The sequence below is a fragment of the Armigeres subalbatus genome, chromosome 3 (genome assembly GCF_024139115.2).
Source record: "Armigeres subalbatus isolate Guangzhou_Male chromosome 3, GZ_Asu_2, whole genome shotgun sequence".
Lineage (NCBI taxonomy): Eukaryota > Metazoa > Arthropoda > Insecta > Diptera > Culicidae > Armigeres > Armigeres subalbatus.
In genome coordinates, this window is record NC_085141.1 from 254,440,332 (window position 1) to 254,464,302 (window position 23,971).

The 23,971-nt window shown below is 38.2% G+C and overlaps 2 protein-coding genes across 2 annotated transcripts in view; one reads left to right on the forward strand and one right to left on the reverse strand.

Annotated features, from left to right (window-relative positions):
* The window catches only part of LOC134223663 (tubulin beta-3 chain), a 120,896-nt gene that overhangs the window by 40,004 nt on the left and 56,921 nt on the right, over positions 1-23,971 (forward strand). The gene's annotated exons all lie outside the window — the stretch shown is intronic.
* On the reverse strand, positions 1,342-7,935 carry LOC134219532 (uncharacterized). The gene is made up of 2 exons (XM_062698276.1): positions 7,866-7,935; positions 1,342-2,901 (listed from the first exon to the last, which is right to left on the reverse strand). The coding sequence occupies exon 2, from the start codon at positions 2,890-2,892 to the stop codon at positions 1,342-1,344; it is 1,551 nt and encodes a 516-aa protein (XP_062554260.1). The 5' UTR covers positions 2,893-2,901; positions 7,866-7,935.

Genomic DNA, 23,971 nt, shown 5'->3' on the forward strand with positions numbered 1-23,971 from the left:
TTGGGATTTTCTCACCGCCATGCGTTGTTACCGGTACAACCACTGCAGATTTGATTTATGCCGCGGTAGGAAATTTCTCCTTTTAGTTTTGCGAAACGATTTTGATGGGAATCGATGAAGTTTGGAGCAATTCGCGCACATATTGATGATGCTTTCGTTGCGTGATGTTCATAATGCGCATAGAGAAAGCCCTCCAGCCCCAAAGTTACTGATGCACGGCTCGCAATTGTGGCAAGTCCCGTTGTGTTAAGCGAAAGCGAGCTTCCTTTAATAAGTTTAGTATGAGCGTGAGCTCGTTACAGGGATAATTAGTTTCCAAATAAATTATGCAAATTTTGTTAATAAAAAATAGCAAATGCTGCAATGAGCCGAAAAACTGTTGGGGCAACATCGATTTTGTAGTTCACAATCTTGCCGATGAAGGGTGTTAGCAATCTAAGCTGCTTTCCAAACTGAAAGACAAAACTAATATACAGAAGCTCAGATTATATACACATGCATGGGCTTCCTTGATGACTAATGTTAACCTTCTGTCTGTGCTCAAAAAAACTTACGTTGTCTGTGCTCTGGGGTCAAATTGACCCCAAATTGAAGATGCTATAACTTTTTAAATGTTTGGCCAATTTTGGATTTTTGGGGCTGTTTCGAAAGATAATTTAATCATCTTTCAGGTCGTTACCAAAGATTGACTTCAGGTGGGCGGGTACATCGCGGGGAGGGGTTTTAGTGAACAAGGGTACAAAAACAGTATTTTTTCATGATTATTTTGCTCATATCCGAAAATCCTACCCATTTTGAACTGCACCTTTCTTAAAAAGGTTATGCAGGAAGGCATGTGCTTTGGCATAAGGCGTTGATAAGTTTAGAACTCGGCCGCCAGGTGGTGGTATATTTGAATTCATTATTTTAGACTACTCAAGATATTCCGATATATATATATATATATATATATATATATATATATATATATATATATATGTATATATATATATATATATATGTATATATATATATACAAGTTAAAACATTTTGACGGGAATTCGGGTTTTTAAAAAAGATTGCTTCCGACTGCGCCACTCGACTGTTCGTATCGAGAATAAAAACTATATTGATTCAGTCTCTTACTTGCTAGATACAAAGAGCCCTGACTTGGTCCCTAAATGTGCTGACCTAGCGCCTAGCAGCAATGGTCCGGATATCGCGTGGTCCGCCGCGATCGATGTTGCTGAACTGGTGGTTTTGATAACTGCTGATTTAGCAGTTCCGATGTTCGCATGCGTCGTTGATTGTGAGCGTGGTGTTGCTACGTTGATTGAATTGGGTGATGAGTCGAGTTCGCGTTTAACTGCTTCCCTTAAGTATTGCTCGTCCCGAGCAATGCATTATTTTGATGAACTGTTGAATTTTGATTGTGCCAATGACCAGAAATGCGACTATGAATGTAACTGCTATGCTGAGCGATGCAAGTCCTAGATTGTGTTTCCATTCCACTGTTTCCATGTGCTGTTTGTTCTGAATATGGAGCTCTTGTAGCTCAGAAATGTTTACGTGTCTTTCGATGTGCTGTGGTTTGATTTTCAGCAATTGTAAAGGTAAAACTATGGGTTGGTGAAAACTAAACTCGTAGTTTTCATAGAGTTCGTTATTAATGTATAATGAACAATTTTGAAATGTTATCAGATGTATCCCGGTTAAATTTCTGGAACTTATTCCACAGGTGCTGTTGAAAGGTACGTCTTGGTGAACGGTTGTTAACAGCAGCATGCCTGAGGATACAGTCCTGATTTCTGTTGATGGGGATCTTTCCATGAAATTGCATTTACCGTGTGTCTCTCGGATGAGTGGAGCTTCACAAGGATCATCGCTGATGTTTACCAGTTGTCTCCTTTCGCATATCGTCATTGTGGTGCTTTCCCTGCATTGCGATGTGATGGCCATGATTTCGTCTCGGTTGACAAAAGCTGTTTTATACTTTAGTTTGATTGTTCGGTTGCCAAGAGGTAATGGTTCGATAATAACTCTGTTGAATTTCGTTTGTAGTAGCTGCGGAATGTTGACACTGATGATGAGGGTAGAACCTTTGTAAAGAACAGTTGTCGTCAGGTAATTGCTGGTCTCGTCTAGGTCATGCACTTTTAATCCTTGTTTTCTGATCTCCTGTGCTATAGTTTCCATTTCATTAGGTGAAAGAATTAAGTTACTCACAATATTTGTTTTAGCAAGCATCAATGAATATTCAATTGATTTTAATGTTTCAGAGAAAGTATCTAACTGGAAAATAGTTAAAATTTTCTGATTTTCTGTTACAATGTAATCGTCTCGACCTAGAATTTTACGAAGTACATTTTGTTGATTTTTAATTTCATGGTGCATCAAATTGATTCTGTTTTCGAACTTGGAATTTATACTAATTTGTCTGTTATTTTGCTTGATGAGACTATTTCCTGTTTTCCTTAAATCGTCAAGTTTTGAGTTAATTATATGCAAATCTTCGGAATCTAAATTTCCGGTAACAAATTTAATCGCGCTTCCTAACATATTAATGGAACGTTTGTTTCTACTAGGTTTCATATGAAGTGTATTCAGAAGAAATTTTATTTCCCTAATCTTGATTTTGATAATTTCTGAAAAGTCACTTGTACTGTTTTGGAATTGGCTTATAACATTTTCAATGAATGACAAAGATATTTCAAACTGTGTGAAATCGATAGTATGTAGTAATCTATTATATCCAGTAATAACTCTTCCCTCCCCCCTTTGAAGAATCAACGCTCCTGCGTTGTTGGTGATATCGTGGATTTGGATTATTTGCGCATGAAGAAGGAGTGGTAATGAAAGGATGATGAGTGTGGATTTTAGAAATGTAGATGAAATATGCCGTGTATTGTCCATTGTGTCCTCCTAAAATAAAAACAGTATTAGTTTCGTTTCACGTTTTCTTTATGTATCTCCCGTCCAGAGGCATCAATAATTACTCTTCCTTTATCTTTTGATGCTCTGATCGGTAGATATTTTCACTTTTCTTTACGTTTTGAATATAGTTTTATTTTCTTCGATATGAGGATGTTCTTCTCGATGTTTATTATGGTAATCTAAATTTTTGTTCTGCGTTTTTTCATTTGCCAAAATTACTTCGTCGTAGAATTTGTTTTTCTCTTCTAGCATCAAATCAATGTTAAGAGGCCTTTCGTGTCCGTCTTTTAACCCAAAAAATATCTCTCGCGGTTTAAAACCTGTGGCTGTGTGAATCGTATTGTTGTACAAAGTACAAGCAATAAGGAAGATTTCTTTGTTAGTAAGATCAGCGTATTGAGATTTAATACATCGGAAGATTTCAGCCAACGTGGAGTGAAATCTTTCGACTAATCCATTGCTCTCACTATGGTTTGCGGGTACGAAATGCATCTGAACATTTAGGTTATTCGTTAGTCCTCTAATTTCAGCGGATTTTAAAGCGGGTTCGTTATCGCATACAATAAGGCCTGGTGTTCCGTAGATAGAAAATAGTTTAAGTATGCCTTTCCTCATATCGGTTATGGTTCTGGATTTAATTGGGATCAATATTCCAAATCTTGAGAACTTGTCTATTACTGATAAAAATCTAAGGGATTCGGAAATGAACACGTCAATATGTATGATTTCGAATGGTTTTTTAGAATTAGGCGTACATCCTAGACGAATTTTATATGGATGCCTGTCATACTTGTTGACATTACATACTTCACATATTTTAATAAATTGCTGAATTTTATACTTCATTTTAGGAAAATAGAAACGTTTCGAAATCTGCTGCTTATTTTCCCAAATACCTCGGTGAGCTGTTTCGTGTGTATTGGATATGATGTGGCCTTGTTCTTCAGGTGTTTTAAGATCAATTAGTATTTTCTGTGTTAATAGGATTTTAAATGATTTGCATCTACTGAAATAATTTTTATATACTATTTGTATTGTATTCATTAAATTTTCAGGACAAAGGATACAGTTTGTCCTTCTCAAATCCATATGATCTTTGAATATTCGTATGATAGTTGGGACGCCGAATACCAACTTAGTTATTGTTCGGCGAAAAACTCTGGGAAATATCTGCTCGTATGTATCAGGTTCATCAGGACCTACTTTAAGGATTATTTGGTTATGGAAATAATTTAGGGGTAGCTCTGTGCATTTAATGAACTCAGAGTCATCTGTGTCTGCTGAGTGTGCGCTCATGTCGTCAGATGAGACTTCTTCATTAATATTTAGTTCGTTGCGAATACGTGATAAACTATCGGCTACGGTGTTTTGTTTCCCGGGTCGGTATTTTATCTCATATTCGAACTCGCTGAGTGAAAGACGCCAATGAACTAACCTATTATTGGTGTCCTTCAAATTCAAACCATAAGTTAGGGGCTTGTGGTCAGTGTATAAAACAAATTTACGTCCATAAAGGTATGGCCGAAAATATTTACATGCCCACACTACCGCTAACAATTCTTTTTCAATTGCGGAGTATTTTTCCTCTGACTTATTCAATGTTCTAGAAGCAAACGCTATTGGTTTATCGCTTCCTACAGGACCTTGCGAAAGGACTGCTCCAATGGCGAAGTTTGAAGCGTCCGTCGTCAAAAGAAAGGGTTTAGATAGGTCGGGATATTGGAGAATATCACTTCCCGATAGAATCTGTTTACATCGCTCAAAGGCTGCTACAAATTCTTTTGAATGAGTAATTGTTTCTCCTTTTCTTAGACAATTTGTCAATGGCTTTGCTATTTTGGCAAAATCTCGAATGAATTTCCGGTAATATCCTAGGATGCCTAGAAAACCTCGGAGTTCTTTCTCATTTTGCGGTATTGGCCAGTTTCGAATAGTTGCAATTTTGTCCGGATTAGGCTTTACACCTTCCGAAGTTACAACATGACCCAAGAATGCAACTTCCCGTTGTAGGAACTCACTCTTGTCCAGTTGGATTTTCAGATTGTGCTTTTCTAAAGTGGCGAAGATTTTTGATAAATTGTCAATATGTTGAGTTAGACTAGTTGAAAAAACAATTATGTCATCCATGTAAACGAGGCATGTGACACCAATGTGCTCTCGCAGAACATTATCCATCACCCGTTGAAAAGTTGATGGGGCGTTCTTTAAACCGAAAGGCATTCTCAAAAATTCATAGTGCCCATTTTCGACACTAAAGGCTGTTTTTGGAATGTCTTTCTCTTCCACTTCGACCTGGTGAAAACCAGATGCCAAGTCTAATGTGGTAAAATACATGCAGCGTCCTAATTTATCGAGGACGTCTGTTATATTCGGTATAGGGTACCGATCGTCAATGGTTTTTTCGTTTAATTTGCGGTAGTCTATGACTAGCCGCCACTTCTTTTCACCTGATGCGTCCAATTTTTTTGGGACGATCCATACAGGAGACGTCCAAGGGCTTATCGAATGTTGAATTATCCCTTGATCGAGAAGTTCAGAAATTTGTCGCTGGATTTCCTCTTTATGGCAAAAGGATAGCGATATGATTTGGCATGTACCGGCAAATCATCTTTTGTTTTAATGGAATGTTTAATAGCACTGGTAAACGACAGATGTGTGCCTTTCATGAAAAATACATTTTCATGTTTTGTAATCACCTGCAGAAGTTTCTCACGTTCATCTGGATTGAGATGGTCGATTCTTAACTGCTTTAGTAATTTTTCACTGATACTCGGTTTCGATGCTTCTTCAAATGGTGTTCTTGTTTCAAAATTATTGATTTGAGGACGAATAATATTCTCATCTAAATCAATTCTTTTGCTTTCGTTCGAGTAATTCGTGATTAATACCTGAACGTTTTCGTTTTTGTTGAATAAAGCCCAGAGTGAATAATCACATTTGGTGCAACTACCAAATCGTTTTCCAGAAAAAGTCTCCGTTAACTCGCGTAGGGAGATTGACTGGTTTGGATTCGTGCGCGTTCAGATAAACTGATTTTACATCTGGGTATCTGCGCTTCATTTTTATTATTCCGTGAGGCAATCTTATTTCATTAGTTGAAGTAAGAATGTCTGCTTTAAGAAGTTGTAAGGATTCATACCCAATTAATCCGTCAAAAAAGGGATGGAAATCGAAGACATAAAACTTCAATTTCTCAGTGTTGGGAATTTTAAAGAAAGGATTAAATTCGACGATTTGATTAATATTATGGGTACCGTTTATGTTATGAACTTTTGCTGGATCAGTGAATCTACATTTTTCAAGATTTACGTGTTTGGGGCTAACATAGTTTTTATTAGCGCCTGTGTCTATGAGAAATTTCAACAAACCTTTAGTAGTATCCATTTCGACATAAGGAATAAAAGTTATTTAAGTCGTTAAGTCGCCTTCCACTCGCTCCCGAAAATTTAGATCATCTACTGAAACAGATTTGTCACTATCAAGGTTATCAGCTTCAGGAGTTTCATTGTTATTATCTGTGTAATTATTCATCTCAACATATTCAGGATATTCAGATACGTCATACATTTGGTAAGGATAATATTCATCATAAATGGCATTTGGTTCTAGATATTCTTCAAGATGATAATTTGGGCGGTTTAAGTAATTCACTTGATTGGATCTAATTGAGTGATCAATTTCCATTGGTGTGGGTTTCGGTTGCTTTGGAAAGTTAGGATTTGAGGGAATTGTCTGGGTGGTTGTTGACCAAACTGGAATGAACGTTGGGGTGGATGAAATTGGAATGGCCTTTGCTGTTGTGGAAACTGCATTGGTCTTATTTGTCGGGAAAAATTGAATGGTTTTGTTGCTGTGGATATGTGAATGGTTTTATTTGGTGGTTAGATAGAGGTGGTCTTTGATTTTGAAGATACGGAAATTGGAATGGTTTTGGATATTGAAGTAGTCGTAGTTGATTCGACGTAGGAAACTGTAATGGTTTAGGAATATTGTAGGATGGTTTGGCAGGAACTGGAGGTGGTGGAGGTGCCCTAAGATGATTTTTTCACATAGTTGTAGTTTCCTTCTTCTAGGCAAAGCCTCAGAGCTTCTTTCAGTGTTTTTGGGGATTGAGCACGAATGATAGGTCCTAGCGGTTCTTTAAGCCCGGAGAGGAAAACCTTTAAACCTAGTTCTTGATAGAAAATTTTCTTTGCTGACACTACTACTGGATTGGGTTCATTTAGATTTAATAAGTTCACTAGTAAAGAAACTGCATGTGAAACATTTCCATAAAATTCTTGTACGCAATTAGTTTGAGTTAATTTAAACAAATCGCGTGTAAGCGAAATTTCATCTCGCTTATCGCCAAAATGCGTCGTCAGAGTGTTTTTGATATCGTCCCATTCGGTATCAGTCCCATACAACTCCAACACTGCATCAGCCTCTTGTGTTATCTTTGCACGGATGGATTGCATCCATACATCGAAAACTGCGGTGCCTCTAGCCCTTTCTAAGGTTGGCATCAACCTATCAACGGCCTTAATAAAAGTGTTCAGTTTCACTGGATCTCCCGTAAAACATGGCATGTCCCTAATAATCTGTGGACTCTGCATCTGTTTCAAAATTGAATCAATATCGTTATTCGGTACAACAGGAATCGGCTGTTGTTGCAGTAGGGCGATTTCTCGATCCCTTTCATTAATTTGTCTTTGCTCATCAGCGATTTGATCTTGCATAATAAGCAACTGTCTTCCCTGCTCTTCAATTTGAGCGGCGGCGTTAGCCAACTGCTCTTGCAGAGCTTCATTCTCCGCTGCAATTAAATCACGCCTGTTATCCAAATGTGCCATCCTAACTAATCACTATTCACTTCGATAACACTTTTAACACTGTTAGATTTCGATTATTATTTGTTAACACTATGAATTATCAATTTTAAACTTTGAATGAACTTAAACGCTATTACTTACGATTTATTGGCTCGCTCCGATATGCGCTCTTCGCTAACCGTTGGTGGGTGGAAATCTGCTACGATGTTCGCTCGTCGCCGATCGTGGTGGATGCTATTCTGCCTCCTGGGGTAACGCTGGTTCCCGTGCGTCGTGTTTCGAAGTTTAACACAATTCAACGATGTACACTCGCGGAAGGGTTTCAACCCAGAAAAACTCACTTAACACTTTTACGGTATCCTACCGCACTGCGCCAGTTAAAACATTTTGACGGGAATTCGGTTTTTTAAAAAAAGATTGCTTCCGACTGCGCCACTCGACTGTTCGTATCGAGAATAAAAATTATATTGATTCAGTCTCTTACTTACTAGATACAAAGAACCCTGACTTGGTCCCTAAATGTGCTGACCTAGCGCCTAGCAGCAATGGTCCGGATATCGCGTGGTCCGCCGCGATCGATGTTGCTGAACTGGTGGTTTTGATAACTGCTGATTTAGCAGTTCCGATGTTCGCATGCGTCGTTGATTGTGAGCGTGGTGTTGCTACGTTGATTGAATTGGGTGATGAGTCGAGTTCGCGTTTAACTTACATATATATATATATATATATAGAATTCTTCTCAGTGTAAATATCCTTATCGCACAAATTTAAAAGTTGGAAGAAGTGCTCATTATATTGAGCACCGCTTTGCAGTGCTAGACATCCTGAACAGTGTTGCCGAATACAACTTGGGTGTAGGTATGAGGGATCTCAAGCTAAAGCAATATTTCATATATGCAAGAATATTGCAAGTACACTAGCGAAGCCTATTTGTAAATTTTCTAATTATTTATTCCGTCACATGACAGTTCATTCCTACCAGACGAACTTTGTTAAAGACGTCATCTTTACAAATTTCAAATTTGTTTGATAAGAATATTTACAATGAGGAAAATTCCATATACATATCGGAATTACTTGAGTAGTCTAAAATAATGAATTCAAATATACCGCTACCTAGCGACCAAGCTCTAAACTAATCAATGCCTCATGTCAAAGCACACGCCTTTCTGCACATTTTTGAAAAGGTGCAGTTCAAAATGGGTAGGATTTTCAGATATAAGTAAAATAAGCATAAAAATCACTTTTTTGTACCCTTTTTCACAAAAACCCTCCCCGCGATGCCCCGCCCACCTATAGTCAATCTGAAAGATGATTAAATTACCTTTCGAAACAGCCCCAAAAATCCAAAATTGGCCGAACATTGAAAAAGTTATAGCAATTTCAATTTGGGGTCAATTTGACCCCAGAGCACAGACAACGTAAGTTTTTTGAAAAAAGTACACTGTAGCGCATATTTTCAAGATTTTTCAAGCAAATTTGCACATAGGAGACAGATCTCGGCGAGTTTTACCAAACTACCAAAAATTAGGAGAATCGGTTGAAAACTAAAAAAATGGGAGCCACTCAAAGTGGCCTGGGGTCATATTGACCCCAGAGCACAGACAAAAGGTTAAGTAAATATAAGAGTTATTGGTAATATTAAATCTTTATTTTATCAGCAATGCAATTTCAATTAACTTTCCCGTCAATAATATTCATTCGCCCAATCGACTTTTCAATAATGTTATCTTTTCTAAAGAACCCATATATTTTGACGCCCCTAACTATTTTTAAAAGTTAAAACAAGAATTCGAAAAAAGTGCTGTTTTTTAAGTTTGGCCCAACATTGGTTTTGTTAATTCTTCAGGCTGGTTCACATGTGATTTTTCAGTAGAGACCAGGGTTTGCAGAAATCGCTCTAAATAGATAACGAACAACGATAAAAGAAAGGCAAAAACTATTCCGTAAGTGCGATAAAACAGGATAGGATAGGTAGCCTCCGCAGAGAAGAGATGATTCTCGCTTTGTTCTCGCTCATTTTGTATTGATGTCTCTTATGCCAAATCCCTGGTAGTCAAAAAGGAGGGTCATTTGGCATAAGAGACATTTTTCATAATTTTGCTATGTTGTTATAACTCCGCACCGGTCGATACCCGACTAGAAGAGCATAACTAAAACTTAACACAATTTTAACATAGTGTGATCTTTATAACTTTTTTTTGATACAATTTTGTTCTTAGTAGCCATTATCTTTCAAATGTTGTAACAGGATTTTAACATAATAAGATTTAAAAAATGCTTAATACCGAATTGCCCAACAGTAGGCAATTAATTTAGATGTAGCAGTCTTCTGCCATATGGACATATAGATATCACAAACGCTGATATAATTTGAAAAAGTTGTCTAATTTGTAATGTTCTTAGTTTCATTTTCTTGAAAAATATTCTTGTTCAGAAAAAAAAAAAATATTTCTGAATGTTGATCACAATCTGGAGATCTATCACGACTTGTAACTGCACAGTAAACAATATATTTTGTATCTGATTCTGTTATAAATTTCTAACAAAATATGTTATTTTTATGATAAAATTGTAACAAAATTTGATAGTTTTTTGTTTCGAGTAGTGTAATTTTTGATAGAAATTTAGATATTTTAACAACATCCTGCACCATATTTCTAACAAATTTTGTTATTAAAATTTTGTATAACATAATAACATATGATGATATAATTTTGATACGACCTTCTAGTCGGGTAATAAAATTGGAAAAACGTAATCCGTACATAAGACGTAAGTATACATAAGACAATTAAGGCCGCTTGCCCGGATTAAGGCAATAATGGCGGATGTGATCGTTTCTTTCAAATAGGTGTTTGGCCGGATTAAGGCAATGGTGGATGTGATCCCTTCTTTTAAATAGGCGTTTACCCGGATTAAGATAATGGCAGATGTGACTCCTTCTTTAAAAATAGGCGCTTGCCCGGATTAACGCAATGGTTGATTCCTTCTTGAAAAGTAGTCGCTTGCCCGGATTAAGAAAATTGTGGGTATGATCCCTTCTTTAAAAGAAGGCACTTGTTCGGATTATGGCAATGGTGAATGTGATCCCTTCTTTAAAAGCAGTCGCTTGCCCGGATTAAGGCAATGGTGATCCCTTCTTTAAAAGTAGGCGCTTGCCCGGATTAAGGCAATGGTGGATGCGATCCCTTCTTTCAAAATAGGCCCTTACCCGGATTAAGGTAATGGTAGATGTGACCAGGGTTGTAAAGATTCGGCAGCACTGGATGAAGGTGATGTTTTTTTATATATATTTTTTTAATTTTCTTCCTGCTTTGAAATCAACCTCACATTCCCGGAGAGGCAAAAAAGTAAACAACAGAACTCACATCACCCACAGCGCCGCGAAGATGAAATTAACCACAGCAAAATGTACACATTCACCCAGCAAATTGAAAAAAATCATCGCGCGTTTAAATGGGCCACTCACAGTCATACGGTAAGGCGCGAACTGAGCAGCATGTCAGATCGACTTGTGAGTGGCTGAATGCGAAATTGAACGGTCGGTGTTGGAAATGATTTTTCGGCTGCACCCAGTCGCACTCACCACGGCGGCGATAAAGGCGACATCAGATTATACTGAGATCCATGTTTTTCACTGCATTGACTGTGAAATATTTCAACCCTGGATGTGACTCCTTTACAAATAGACGCTTGCCCGGATTAACGCAATGATTGATGTAATTCCTTCTTCAAAAGAAAGCGCTAACTCGGATTAAGGCAATGGCGGATGTGATCTCTTCTTTAAAAGTAGGCGTTTGCCAGGCTTTCTGGCATATAACCTATTCTGGCAAATGGGTTTCTGGTAAAAATCATTCCGGCAAATTGATTCTGGCAAATGGTTTTCTGGCAAAGTTCATACAATCACCATTAGGCCGAAATCCATCTGACTGAAGGTTATTTGGCCGAAAGGGTTGTTTTTTGCCGAAAGGTTCGTTTGGTCGAATAAGTCATTTGGCCTAACGGGTCGTTTGGCCGATAGCGTCGCTCGGCCGAATGGGTCATATGGCTGATAGGGTCATTTGGCCGAAAGGGTCATTACACCGAAAGGGTCATTTGGCCGAAAGAGTCGCTTGGCCGAAAAGGTCATTTGGCCGAAAGGGTCGTTTGGCCGAAAGGGTCATTTGGTCGAATAGGTCATTAAGCCGAATAGTTCTTTTGAAAAGTGAGAAATTAGGAATGAGAAAAGAGACATCTCATTTCTCACTCTTCATTTTTTTCTTCTCACTGTAAAAAGTGAGAAGCGCGAAATGAGTAGTGAGATGTCTCACTTTCCACTTCGCACTACTCACTTTTCACAGTGAGAATAGAAAAATGAAGTGTGAGAAGTGACACATCTCGCTTCTCACTCCTCATTTATCACTTCTCGCTGTAAAAAGTGAGAAGCACAAAGTGAGTAGTTAGACGTCGCACTACTCACTTCGCGCTCCTTTTTTTACATTGAGAAGTGAGAAATGAGGAGTGAGAAGTGAGACGTCTCACTTATCACTTCTCATTTATCACTTCTCGCCTTTGTGACCCTTTAGGCCAAATGACCCATTCATCCAAACGACCCTTTCGGCCAAAAGACCTGTTCGGCTGAACGACCCTTTCGGCCAAATGACCCTTTCGACCAAATAATCCTTTCGGCAAAATGGCCATTTCGATCGATCGACCCCTTCGGCCAAACGACACCTTCGGATAAACGATGCTTTCGGCCAAATGACCCTTTCGGCTAAATGACCCTTTCGGCCAAATGACCCATTCGGCCAAATGACTTTCGGCCTAATGGTCTTTTCGGCCAAACATTACTGAGTATTGTCCGTTTTCTTTTGAAAGTACTCAGTTTTAAAAACTATTTTTTGAACATGGTGCAACGAAGATGGTGATGTTTCAGAAGTTCTCCTGATTTTGTAAATTTTTAGATTTTTGCAGACTTAAGGATGCTTCAGATTTGGGGAATTCTCTGATATTTCATTGCTTCCAGATAATGGAACTGATCCAAATCCTTCGAGGCCCTGCAGATCCAGATTATTAAAATGCTTCAAAATCGTAACCGTTTTTTTGTCACAATCATGCTGGAGCGGCGTGTTTTCCGTAGAGCAGTTTGTTGTTAGTTTGGACATGCTGCTGGCTTTAAAAATTAATATTTAGTAATAAACGTAAATGTCAGCGTTTGAATTTGTTGGCAAAAAATGAGTTAATGTTTAATAGCCAAAGGCTTATACATTATTCTCAAGGTCTGCAAACATTTGTAACTGTTGATTTGAGGCATTTTATTATTTTTGTCATTATTTTATATAACAGTCATACTTTTACAAGTGAAATATTTTGTGTTTGAATCTTTCGCATCTCTTACATAAATAATAGATAGGAAAGAAGATGAACAAAGATGAATTTTGAAACATTACTGCATATTTATTATTTATTTTTAATCAAAACTCTCATGTTATTATATATGATACTGCCTTCCGTCTTTTTATTTCATACTTTCAGAAATAAAGAAGTCTATTTTTCGATCCTTGAGTCCCCGATTCCCCGATTTACAGCAGGACATTTCTTGAGAACTATTGGTTTTCCATCTCTGAAGACAGCATAAATCTAAAACTAGCTGGTGTTGAAGAAAATTCATCCAGGACATGCGAATTTAAACTTGGTGAGAGAATTCCATTTTATTTTGTTACCAAATTATATCGAAACTATATTATAATAAACCATAAAAAAAAATCATCAGGGCACCCGATTGAAGCGATTTGGATAGGAAGAATGGGATTACCAACCTCTTATTGTTAACATTTCGTGGATAAAGGGCGGGCTCTTCTCCCCATCTCTTGGGTCAATCTGGGAAACGAGGGCTAGATTATATTATTGTATGTACGAGCTTTCTTCTGAAAGGAGATTCTCTATTCATCCCCTGGATTCGCATAAGTGTCTTTGCTTATGGAACCACCCCACCCATTTTAGGCCCTTTATACAGGAGTTTGATAAAATACAAACAATAGTGTAATCATGATCAAATCGTTTGTCAGATATGGCCAGTGCTATCGGCAGGTGCCTTGCTACAATAGATGGTAGTATCATCATCATCATCAATGGTCTTTTCGGCCAAACATCTTTCGGCCTAGTGGCATTCGGCCAAATGGATTTCGGCCGAAAGGGTTCCGGCCAAACGACCCTTCCCCCCAAAATTGTATAGTCTAGTTAAATCCTCATGATCATTCTTGGCAATGAATCATGTTGCTATGGAGAGCAATCAGATTTCATTTTATCGTGCTACATTGCATAGTTCGACAAGTCATGAAGCAAAGATGAACTTGCTTTTAGAAAAATTTGATGTCATATTCATCAAACTATTTAATTTATTATGAGGCACAATGAATGCACTATGTGAGCACTTACCCAAGCTAATTCAGGTAAATGTAGCCATGTAATTACTGTTCTGATGTTGGTTTTTCATTATATTGGGTGCTATAATCTATAATGCTATAATGGATTTTATGCAACCAATTTGAGTTGCATAATGTTCATTGAAGCACCCATTTCGTTGGTTAGGAAAAGTAAGCCGTTTTATCACTAAAAGACGAACCAAAGTAAACCAGGTATTATGATCAGGAATTGCAAAAATAATATTTTTTTCATTTCTCGGAATACTGATATGTAATGTTCTACAAAAATGTAGCGTAGCTTATTGCAATAAATTTTGATAAATAAGCTTTTTTCTGTAGCTTTTAACTTGGCTGATTTAGAACTATTTTACCTACTTGGATTAGGGTGTCCCTATAAACAAAACAGTAATTTTATCTTTCGATTTTTTGGAAAAGTTGTCTTCGGGTGACTCATAAAAATGCAACAAGTTGATATCTCCGATTAGGGCAGGCCAAAAAATATGTTTACACGTCATTTGCAAGAGCAATTTTTATTCTTCATTATGTAAAAAAAATTGGAGATATGTTAATTTTTTATCTCAGATTTTATCAATTTTACTAATGTCATATTTTTTTCTAGTAAATTGACAATAAACAAAAATAAACAAAAAACAATAAATAAATAAATAAAAGTAGATCGACAACGGAAGAAGATACAGACGATGTTCTTATCGCAAAACACGCGTTTTAAAAAGCCCCAAAAGTGTCATTCGTGAAAAATTAAAAAAAATCTACTGCTTCAACACTTTTTATAGGTTTTATCATAATTAAGGAAGGAGATTCGGTTGTGGGCACCCTTTTGTCTTTGATCCATAACTTTGGTCCTAGTTCAAGACAAAATTTTCAAAACGACTTATCTGCTTTTGTAAACAAAGTTTCAAACGACGATTTGACGAATCTGATAGCTCTCCCACGCAAATCAACACCATCTACAGGTAGCGGAATCCTTTACCTACCTATTGATGGTGTAGGTTTGCATGGGCGAGCTATCAGATTCGTCAAATCGTCGTTTGAATCTTTGTTTACAAAAGCAGATAAGTCGTTTTGAAAATTTTGGCTTGAGTTGATCTTATGCCAACATTTGTATACCAATGGAAAGCTAGACTAATAACCTTACTACTTGCGAAAAAAATAGTTTGACTTCATCGGTTTGAAACAAATATTGACAATTTTGCAAATTTGACATTTTTGGACATTTCAATTTTGTGGTTCGGTTGTGGGCACCCTTGAAAACTTTGCTAAAAATAAAGAAACATGAATAGAAACCACCCAGATTTAAAGAAAAGGAATAATTTATTCATTCTAATAGGAGGCACTAAAAAAATCAGATCAATCCACCTAGCAGTGATGATGCCTCCATCGGTGCATTAGAGAGGATATTGAAAAAAATCACATTAGAAAAGTATAAAATAGCACTTTAGGTAAATGGGTTTCAATTTTTCATTGATTTACGTTTTATTGATATACCTTACAGTAAAAATCTGATTAATCACCCTAGCGGTAATAGTGCCTTTTTCGTTCATTACAAAAATTAATATTTTGGCCATAAATTTTGATCCCATCTGACCAATTTTCAATAGGAAACAATGGGGCAGGATTCTCCGTCGAATGCAACTTGTTGTAAGCAGTCAACGATTTGTTCCAAAACAGTCTGAATATCATAAATAGACATACCCAAAGGACAAAAATATGAATATAACTCATTATTTCAATAAATTATGTTTAAATAATTATAAAAACTGCATAAAAACGTGATTTGAAATAAACTAGGGGACAACTAAAACGATATTGAATGATTTGTCAATAAAATAAGGGTGCCCATAACCGAATTTCGCAGACTTTTTAGAAAATGATGAAAAAAACATTTCACGCTAAAATTTTAATGGCAATCATTATTGAGCCTCAACATAGATTAAATTTACTGTATAAATATGCATTGGAACTCACTTTTTGAATTAAATTACTTCAATTTTTCTTCTTCTTATTGGCATTACATTCCCACACTGGGACAGAGCCGCCTCGCAGCTTAGTGTTCGCTAAGCACTTCCACAGTTATTAACTGCGAAGTTTCTAAGCCAGGTTACCATTTTTGCATTCGTATATCATGAGGCTAACACGATGATACTTTTATGCCCAGGGAAGTCGAGACAATTTCCAATCCGAAAATTGCCTAGACCGGCACCGGGAATCGAACCCAGCCACCCTCAGCATGGTCTTGCTTTGTAGCCGTGCGTCTTACCGCACGGCTACGGAGGGCCCCACACTTCAATTTTTGACACTTTGAAAAAGGCCAAGAAAACTTTCGTGTTGATTTTTTTGTAAAACAAAAAGATTTGTTCTTAGTTCAAAGTAGATATCCCCATCCGGTTTGACATTTAGCACAAAACATCATGTTACAATAGCGAACTAATAACGGTTGTCAGAATGACAGCATCTGTTATCTGTCAAAAGATACGTAGGAGTGCCCACAACCGAACCTCCTCCCCTACCCTATTGCAATATTAACGAAAAAAATGCATTTTCGGCCTACAACTATACTTTTAAGAGAAACAAATTTGTTCTACCAAGTGGTTGTGGATGCTTGGGCCCTTATTGTAAAGTTATCGAAAAATAGGGTGGGCCATTTTATAGATATGTAATTTTTTTTTCATTTTGCGGAACATTGACGTGAAATGCCTTACGGAATTGTGGTGCAGCTTGTTCCAATTGACTTTTTTTTCTGTAGCACTTGAACTCACTTGTTTAGAGCAATTTTACTTATTAGGATTAGGGTGTCCGTCAAAAACGATATTTTTGATGTGCTCATTTTATTTTTTGATTTTAATGAATGTCACCTTCTGAAGATCTTTGAGGCTTTTCAGAACGCGTATTTTGCTATAAGAACATCGTCTGTACCTCTTCCGTTGTCGAGTTATATCAATTTACTTGAAAAAATATGACTTTAGTAAAATTGGTAAAACTTGAGATAAAAAATAAAAATAACATAAGGTACACCGGGGCAAGTTGAAATGCGGGGTAAGTTGAAACGGAAGCTGTAATTTGGATCGGAAATGACCCAATGCCCTGATTATTTTTTACAACAAACTACTCTCCTGAACGCACCTTCTGACTGCCATTCCCGGAAGATTGCAGCTACAAAAACGCAATCCCTGCCTATGTTTATTTTTCGCCCTTTGCAAAATTTTAACCAACTTTTTGACGTGCCAATAAAACAGGTCTCAAAATGATGTTTGGAAGAGTGCTTTCCTCAAATTTTCACGGAAGGTAATCATTCAATGTTGAACAAACATAATGATTATGAAAAATCGATGGGAGATCCGTTTTAATTTTTATATTTCGGTCGTTTGAAATTGCTCTTCAATTTAAGCCCATCGGGGCAAATAGAAATGTGTGGTGCGGGGCAAGTTGAAACAACGATTCAAAACGTCTCCCTCGCAATTTTTTTTTCTAAGATTCAGATAGTTGATAGTAAGCTTTTAGGGCACTGAAATGGAAAGTAGGCTTTGAAATTAAAACAACAAAAATCAAAAACAAGTCGCCACCCACCAAACGCGGAGTTTCTGCCGCCATTGTTCTACGGGTAGAGCATAATTGCACCAGAGGTAACTGTTTTTTAATTGCTAATTGCGAATCATTACATAAGATAAGTAGACTACAAATCGAAGGGATCGCTTTTCAAGGTGCGTATTGAACTATTTACAATAATAGTTTGTTTAATCAGTCTGCTTCAATTTAAATATTTAGTTTAAAAATAGTTGTACGGATTATGATCCTTTGATTCAAAATCCGGGCGCGGTGGACGGATTTCGATTCAGGAGTAGTTAATATTTTCTCATGTTTTTCATAGTTTTTATGTGTAAATGTGAAACATTTCAAAAGTAGAAGCCTTCATGTTCCCTTGTCAATGACAAACGTTTCATTTGCATTCGATTTCTATAGTCTAGTCTAGAGTACGGATTTCAATGTCCCACGGTATATATTGATATGAGACAATTTTTTTTTAAGTTTAAGTTTATTTTTTGAATAAAAGAATATCAATATCTGGAATGTGACTTTTATGCGAGTAAATATCAAGATGAGGCGACACATCAGTTTTTCTTAAACAGGAGACAATTTTAAGCTAGTTTCTAGAAAGAAAATCAAAATCATCAAAAAATTACATGGGACTCTCATGCAAATTTAGTCACCTTTACAATCTCGTGCATCTTGAGTCCCACTGAGTACATGTATTGTGATTTTAATACGGAAAAAATAGCTTATCTCTGTATAGAAGCGTAGTAGTTTCAACTTGCCCTGATACGCGGGGCAAGTTGAAACGATGCACATAAAAAAGTAATTTCAATATACAAAATATTTATAAAAAAGTTTGGTGAGGTTGCTTATTTTTTATGTATAATCTTTGGCCCGAACTAGCAAACACCGCAAACGGATTCAAAATTTATTAAAAAGCGATTTTTTTATAGCACTTCAAAGTTCAACTTTGAAAAAACCGTTTCAACTTGCCCCGGTGTACCTTATCTCCAATTGTTTGACATAATAAAGAATATGAATTGCTATTTCAAATGCCGTATGAACATATTTTTTTGGTCTGCCCTAATCGGAGATATTATCTTTTGAAAAAATGTAATTTTGACAGAAAATGACTATAACTTTCATGTTTTCTCAGGCGACTATCTGGCGTTTAGTCTGGCGCTTATTTTTCGTTGAGACTAAAAATAAGCTACATTTTTCTTATGAGCGGTACAATATTTCAAATGTTTCTACTTGTACGCAAACACATTTTCAAATGGAAGCCTATGTTTCAAATTATTTGATTGAATCTTAAGGACAATCCACAAGGAATCCAAAAGCATTTCGCGTTTTCAACGGCACACCACTCAATAGGGAAGCAGTGCATAACTGTCATTTTTTAAGTCTTATTTGTTGCATCGCAGCATGCGTGAAATAATAAAAATGACAGTTGTGTTTTGCTTACGTACTGAGTGGTGTGCCCTTGAAAACGCGAGGGCATTTGGTTTTGCATTCCGTGAGGATTGTCCTTAAGATCAAGTATCCAAATGAAAAAGTTTATTGTTGAACCGAAACCGTATATTGAAGTGAGGAAAGTTTTCGTGAGCAGAAATTTTGGCAAATTCCCTCCAAAACTTCCCCCAGAAATTCCTTTTGCCATTTCTCCGGAAATCCCCTTGGTTAACTCTTCAGGAATTATTTTGAAAGTTCCTCCAGGAATTCATTGAAAATTCGCCTTTCCGATTTTTTTTGTCTTTATTAAAGAGATTTTCAACCCACGGCTGGCTCATCTCTAAACCTTCCTTCCGAAAATGTTTCTTTGAAAATTGTTCCAGAATTTCTTTCGCATGCTTTTAATTCGTGAGAAGCTCAGCCAAGACTGGCTCATCTCATCTTTCGGGAATTCCTCTAGTATGTCTTTACAGGATGAATTATCAGAGTATTCTTGTAGAAATAACACAAATAGGTTGACTTTTATGCTAATCATACTGAAAAATTGATTTTAAATGTACTCACAAACGGGTCAATTCTAAAAGTTTTGATGTTTACCAAAATGATTTATTTTTGGAATTAGATTGTATAAAGCACCGCTATGTTAGAAAAAAAAAGTAAGTTAGTTTATTTATTTATGGAAACGTACTGCACCTAGCATAACCCAACCCACACAAAACATCCCAGCTATTTCATGTTGAAGGTAGCTGCTGTTTTCAATTTAGAGGAACATTACCGTGCTCGTTCCATACCGCCACGTGGTGGTATGTGTCATAGGAAAAAAACACACCCAGGAGAAAACGCGCTATTTCCAAAAATACTTCCCGGTTGCTCGGCGCATCACGCACTCCGTTGAACTGCGTTAGAGGTGTTGAGTAATGTTTCCACGAGATGCACCTCGTTTCTGATTTTAGCCGATCTTAAAATGTTGTACCTCTTGAGAGGGGGCCGCCTCATGAGAAAGAGCGATGGCACAAGTAGATCGGCGTTGTGGAAAGTGAGTACCACCGCTGCCGCCGCCGGCCGGCACCGATTGGATGCTGCAATCATGGACGGGTAATGGCCAGATTGACCGGTGCGCCTCGGCGTTGCAGAGCTGCAACATGATGCTACCGACTGGCTCGGCCGCTGCATTGAAATGTTGTGTATTTTATAGGCGCTGAGTGCATGTTGTCTGCAGCTTTTAGCCTAATTGCCAGCTGTTTAGTTTCCATGTATTTTACAGCAGTTGTACTAAATATATTGCATTTTACATCAGAAACGAGAAAACTGAGCATGCTTGCAGTAAGGAACAGATGATGAGTGTTAATCTGATTTCAGATGGCGAGCTTGTATTTTATATAGTAGTTGTTATATAAATTGAATCTCAACTAAATAATCTACATTTTATTTACGTTTTATGGTTTACTTGACAAAAAAAATGTTTTTATTACTGTACTGGAGGTTGTTACAATTTTGCATAATTTCAATTCATCTTAAACACACTTATCTGTTTTCTAATAAGGCCGTTACAAATATTTAATTGACTTTTTGTCCTACTAGTCTCCGAAAGGTCAAGGGGGGGGATAATAAAAAATAAATATTAAAATGAAAAAAATCAAAAAACTCCTCGGATTTGTTAAAGAATGTTTTGAAAATCCTCAAAATTATCCGAATTTTATTTTGGTTCCCCCTCAAAATATCATTTTTTGGCAAAAAAAAATCCGAGGGGGGGGGGAGACAAAATGGATTTTAAATATTTGTATCGGCCTAATACATATCAATAAATTTAAAAAATATCTGCATTGGCAGATCGTTGTAGGATGTCGAACCACAATTACCACTGGAAAAATATTCCTGACTTTATTTGCCACACGAAACCTTTGTTATCGAATTTAGTGCTCCCTTTCTTAACCGTCATCACTGACCAGTGTTCGCCACTGCTATCTGCTATGCACCCGAATGGATTTAATTGAGTCTAATCAAAAGTGACAGCATTATATTAATGCGATCGGTGGTGAACTTAAAAAATGCACTGCGCCGATCGTTCCACACGAGCACCGCCGGTCAACGACCCACTTTTCGCCAATCCCTTACGGTTGACTGTCCTATTAAGGTGAGTTACGGCGGCGTCCAAAAATGGCAGCCACAATGGCCGTGCTATCTCTCACCTCGCGTTTTTGCTCGCACAAATGTGAATATTTAGGCGGTTAGCACATCTGGAAACCATTTTTTCATGTATGCTGCAAGTGAGCAAAAGTGAAAAACTACTTTTTGCTTTTGTCTGTCGTTTACTTTTCAAGTTATGTGCCCTCAAAAGTGCTATGTAGATTTGAAATTGGGCTCCAACGCGATTCACCTTAATGTCGGCGATTCGCGAATCTGATCGGTTCGGTTTTCCGATTCGGTCAGTTTGATCTTCCGGTGTTGCTGGTTTATCTTTAAACCTTACGAACATCTGTCGACGATGAAGTTTTGCTATACAACCAAGTGGGCAAAATATAACTGCTGCATGGGTATTTTTTTCTCTTCTGTTGAGCTCGAATCTGCTTAACCATCACGCCATTAAATGCGTGTAGAGGAGCCTTTTCGCGAGCGCGAAACGTGCATTCACAAAAAGTAGTGCGCCACGATTTGCGAAAAAAAACGGCTTCCCGGTACCGTTTGCATTGAACTTGGATACAGCTGACCGCGTTGGATCACGCGAGCTCGATCGGTTCGTGCGCTGCGTTGCTCGCTCGTAACTCACTTTGATTGACTTTATGGGAGATTAGTAGAGGAAGCTGGTAGTTGGTGGAATATGATTTGGAGCGCAGTGAGGAGCCATCAAACTGAAAGCTAGATAGAGAAAAGGTGAAACAGTTTCAGATACGCATCAGGCTACGTGGCTTGATTGAGACACGGTGGAGGACTTGTCTTTATTTTGTTCTCGAAGTTTATTAAATAAATTTTCAGCTTTTCAGAACGCACTATAAGAAAAAGAAGAATGATTATAAAAGCACTATTAGCTTCTGGTATTGTAAATTCACTGAGTAGAACTTCTTAAACTAAAATGGAAGGAAGAATAGATTCTATGAACATTATATTGTACCATCAATGAAATAGAATTTAATTCATTTGATATTATACATTAAGATTTCTTGCATAATTATGAAAGGTATTGTAAAAATTTGTTCAACACACTATTCATCCAAAACGTTATGGTTAAATCTATCTTTCGTTTCTATTATGTACTAATGTCAAAATTGTAAATTTTGAACCACTTCCCTTCTAACTGCGTTACACCACTTGGATAAAAGTTGCTTTTTTGCTTTTTGCCCTTCTTATTAGTCGACTTTGCGCCTGCTTCCCTCTGCACGGCTGGTTTCAAGAATGATGATGCCGCGTGCACCCCAAATTGACCTCTCTGCGATAGGGCCTATTCGCCAACACACAGGAGGACTTGCCGACGGGGTGCCTACGTATGCCCCAGCCTTGACGAGGACCCTTTCCGTCTTCGGGCTCGGAACCCGCCCGGTTGACCAACGCCGCGAAAGCGACGATACCATGTTGTTCTTCGCGCGGCCACTTGTTCGATAAAAGGATCAAGTTCGACCACAGGGCATGACCACCCATGAAGCCGACTCAGAACCCTTGAACCACCTCTTATTTGCGCCTGAACTAGCCATCATTGAGTCCACGCGCCACCTTCTGTGTAGCTCCGAGACGATTTGGACGATAGCCGATAAAACGGCGTTCCAGCCAACTTCATCTTTACACATCCTCCGGCCTAGGTTGTCCAGACCACATGTGGCAAGCATGTGGCCACGCATTGTGCGAAAACGCGGGCACACGAACAACACGTGTTCCGCCGTTTCCTCTAATCCTGCGCACACCGGACACTCGGGCGAGGTCGAGTGTCCGAACCGGTGTAGATACTGAAGCCTGTGTAGATCTGAAGCAACCATGGCTTTTAAGCACCTGGGTCAGGTGGAAAGTGATTTCCCCATAGCGCCTCTTGACCCACGTACCTATCTCCGGTATCAACCTATGTGTCCAACTACCCTTAGTGGAACTGTCTCACGCACGCTGCCATTTTACCAATGAGGCCAACCTGACACTCCTGCGGATGCCTCTCGTGCGCGCATTTCGAAACACTCTATGTCTTCACCGATAACGATGTCAATAGGCATCATACCGGTGATGACGCAAAGTGCATCGAGCTACACGGTACGGTACGCGCTCGCAACTCTTAGGCACATGAGCCTATACGTACTTTCTAACTTCGTTCTGTAGCAGTTAATACGCAGGACCGTGCCTAAAGCTAGCCCTCTACCATACCTCAGTATGAACAGAGCGACACTAGCAAAAAGCTTGCGCTTACTGGCATAAACCGCAGAGCTATTGCACATCATCCGGGACAAAGTCACTATAGCTGCGGAGGCCCGCTTGCAGGCGTAATTGACGTGGCTACCAAAGGTGAGCTTATCGTCGATCATTACCCCCAAGAGTTTGATGAAGCGTTCAGAGGTAGCCGCGCAGTTGCCTGCCCTTATCACCGCTTGTTGCTCCGACTTTCGGTTGTTAACAACAACCACCTCAGTCTTGTGGTGAGTCAGTTTTAACTTCCTGGAACTCATCCACTGCAGTCAACTCCACCTCTTCGATCGATTCGCCGTAGACCTCCAGCGTCATATCGTCAGCGAAGCCGACGATTACCACGCCCACTGGGAACTTCAACCTCAAGACACCGTCATACATAACACCGGACCCAGTATGGAACCTTGCGGAACACCTGAGGTTATGTCAACGCACTTCCGACGCACCTCCGTGTCGTATATC

Coding starts and splice junctions, on each gene's coding strand:
- LOC134219532 (XM_062698276.1), bottom strand. CDS start 2,892: ATGGACAATACACGGCATATTTCATCTACATTTCTAAAATCCACACTC.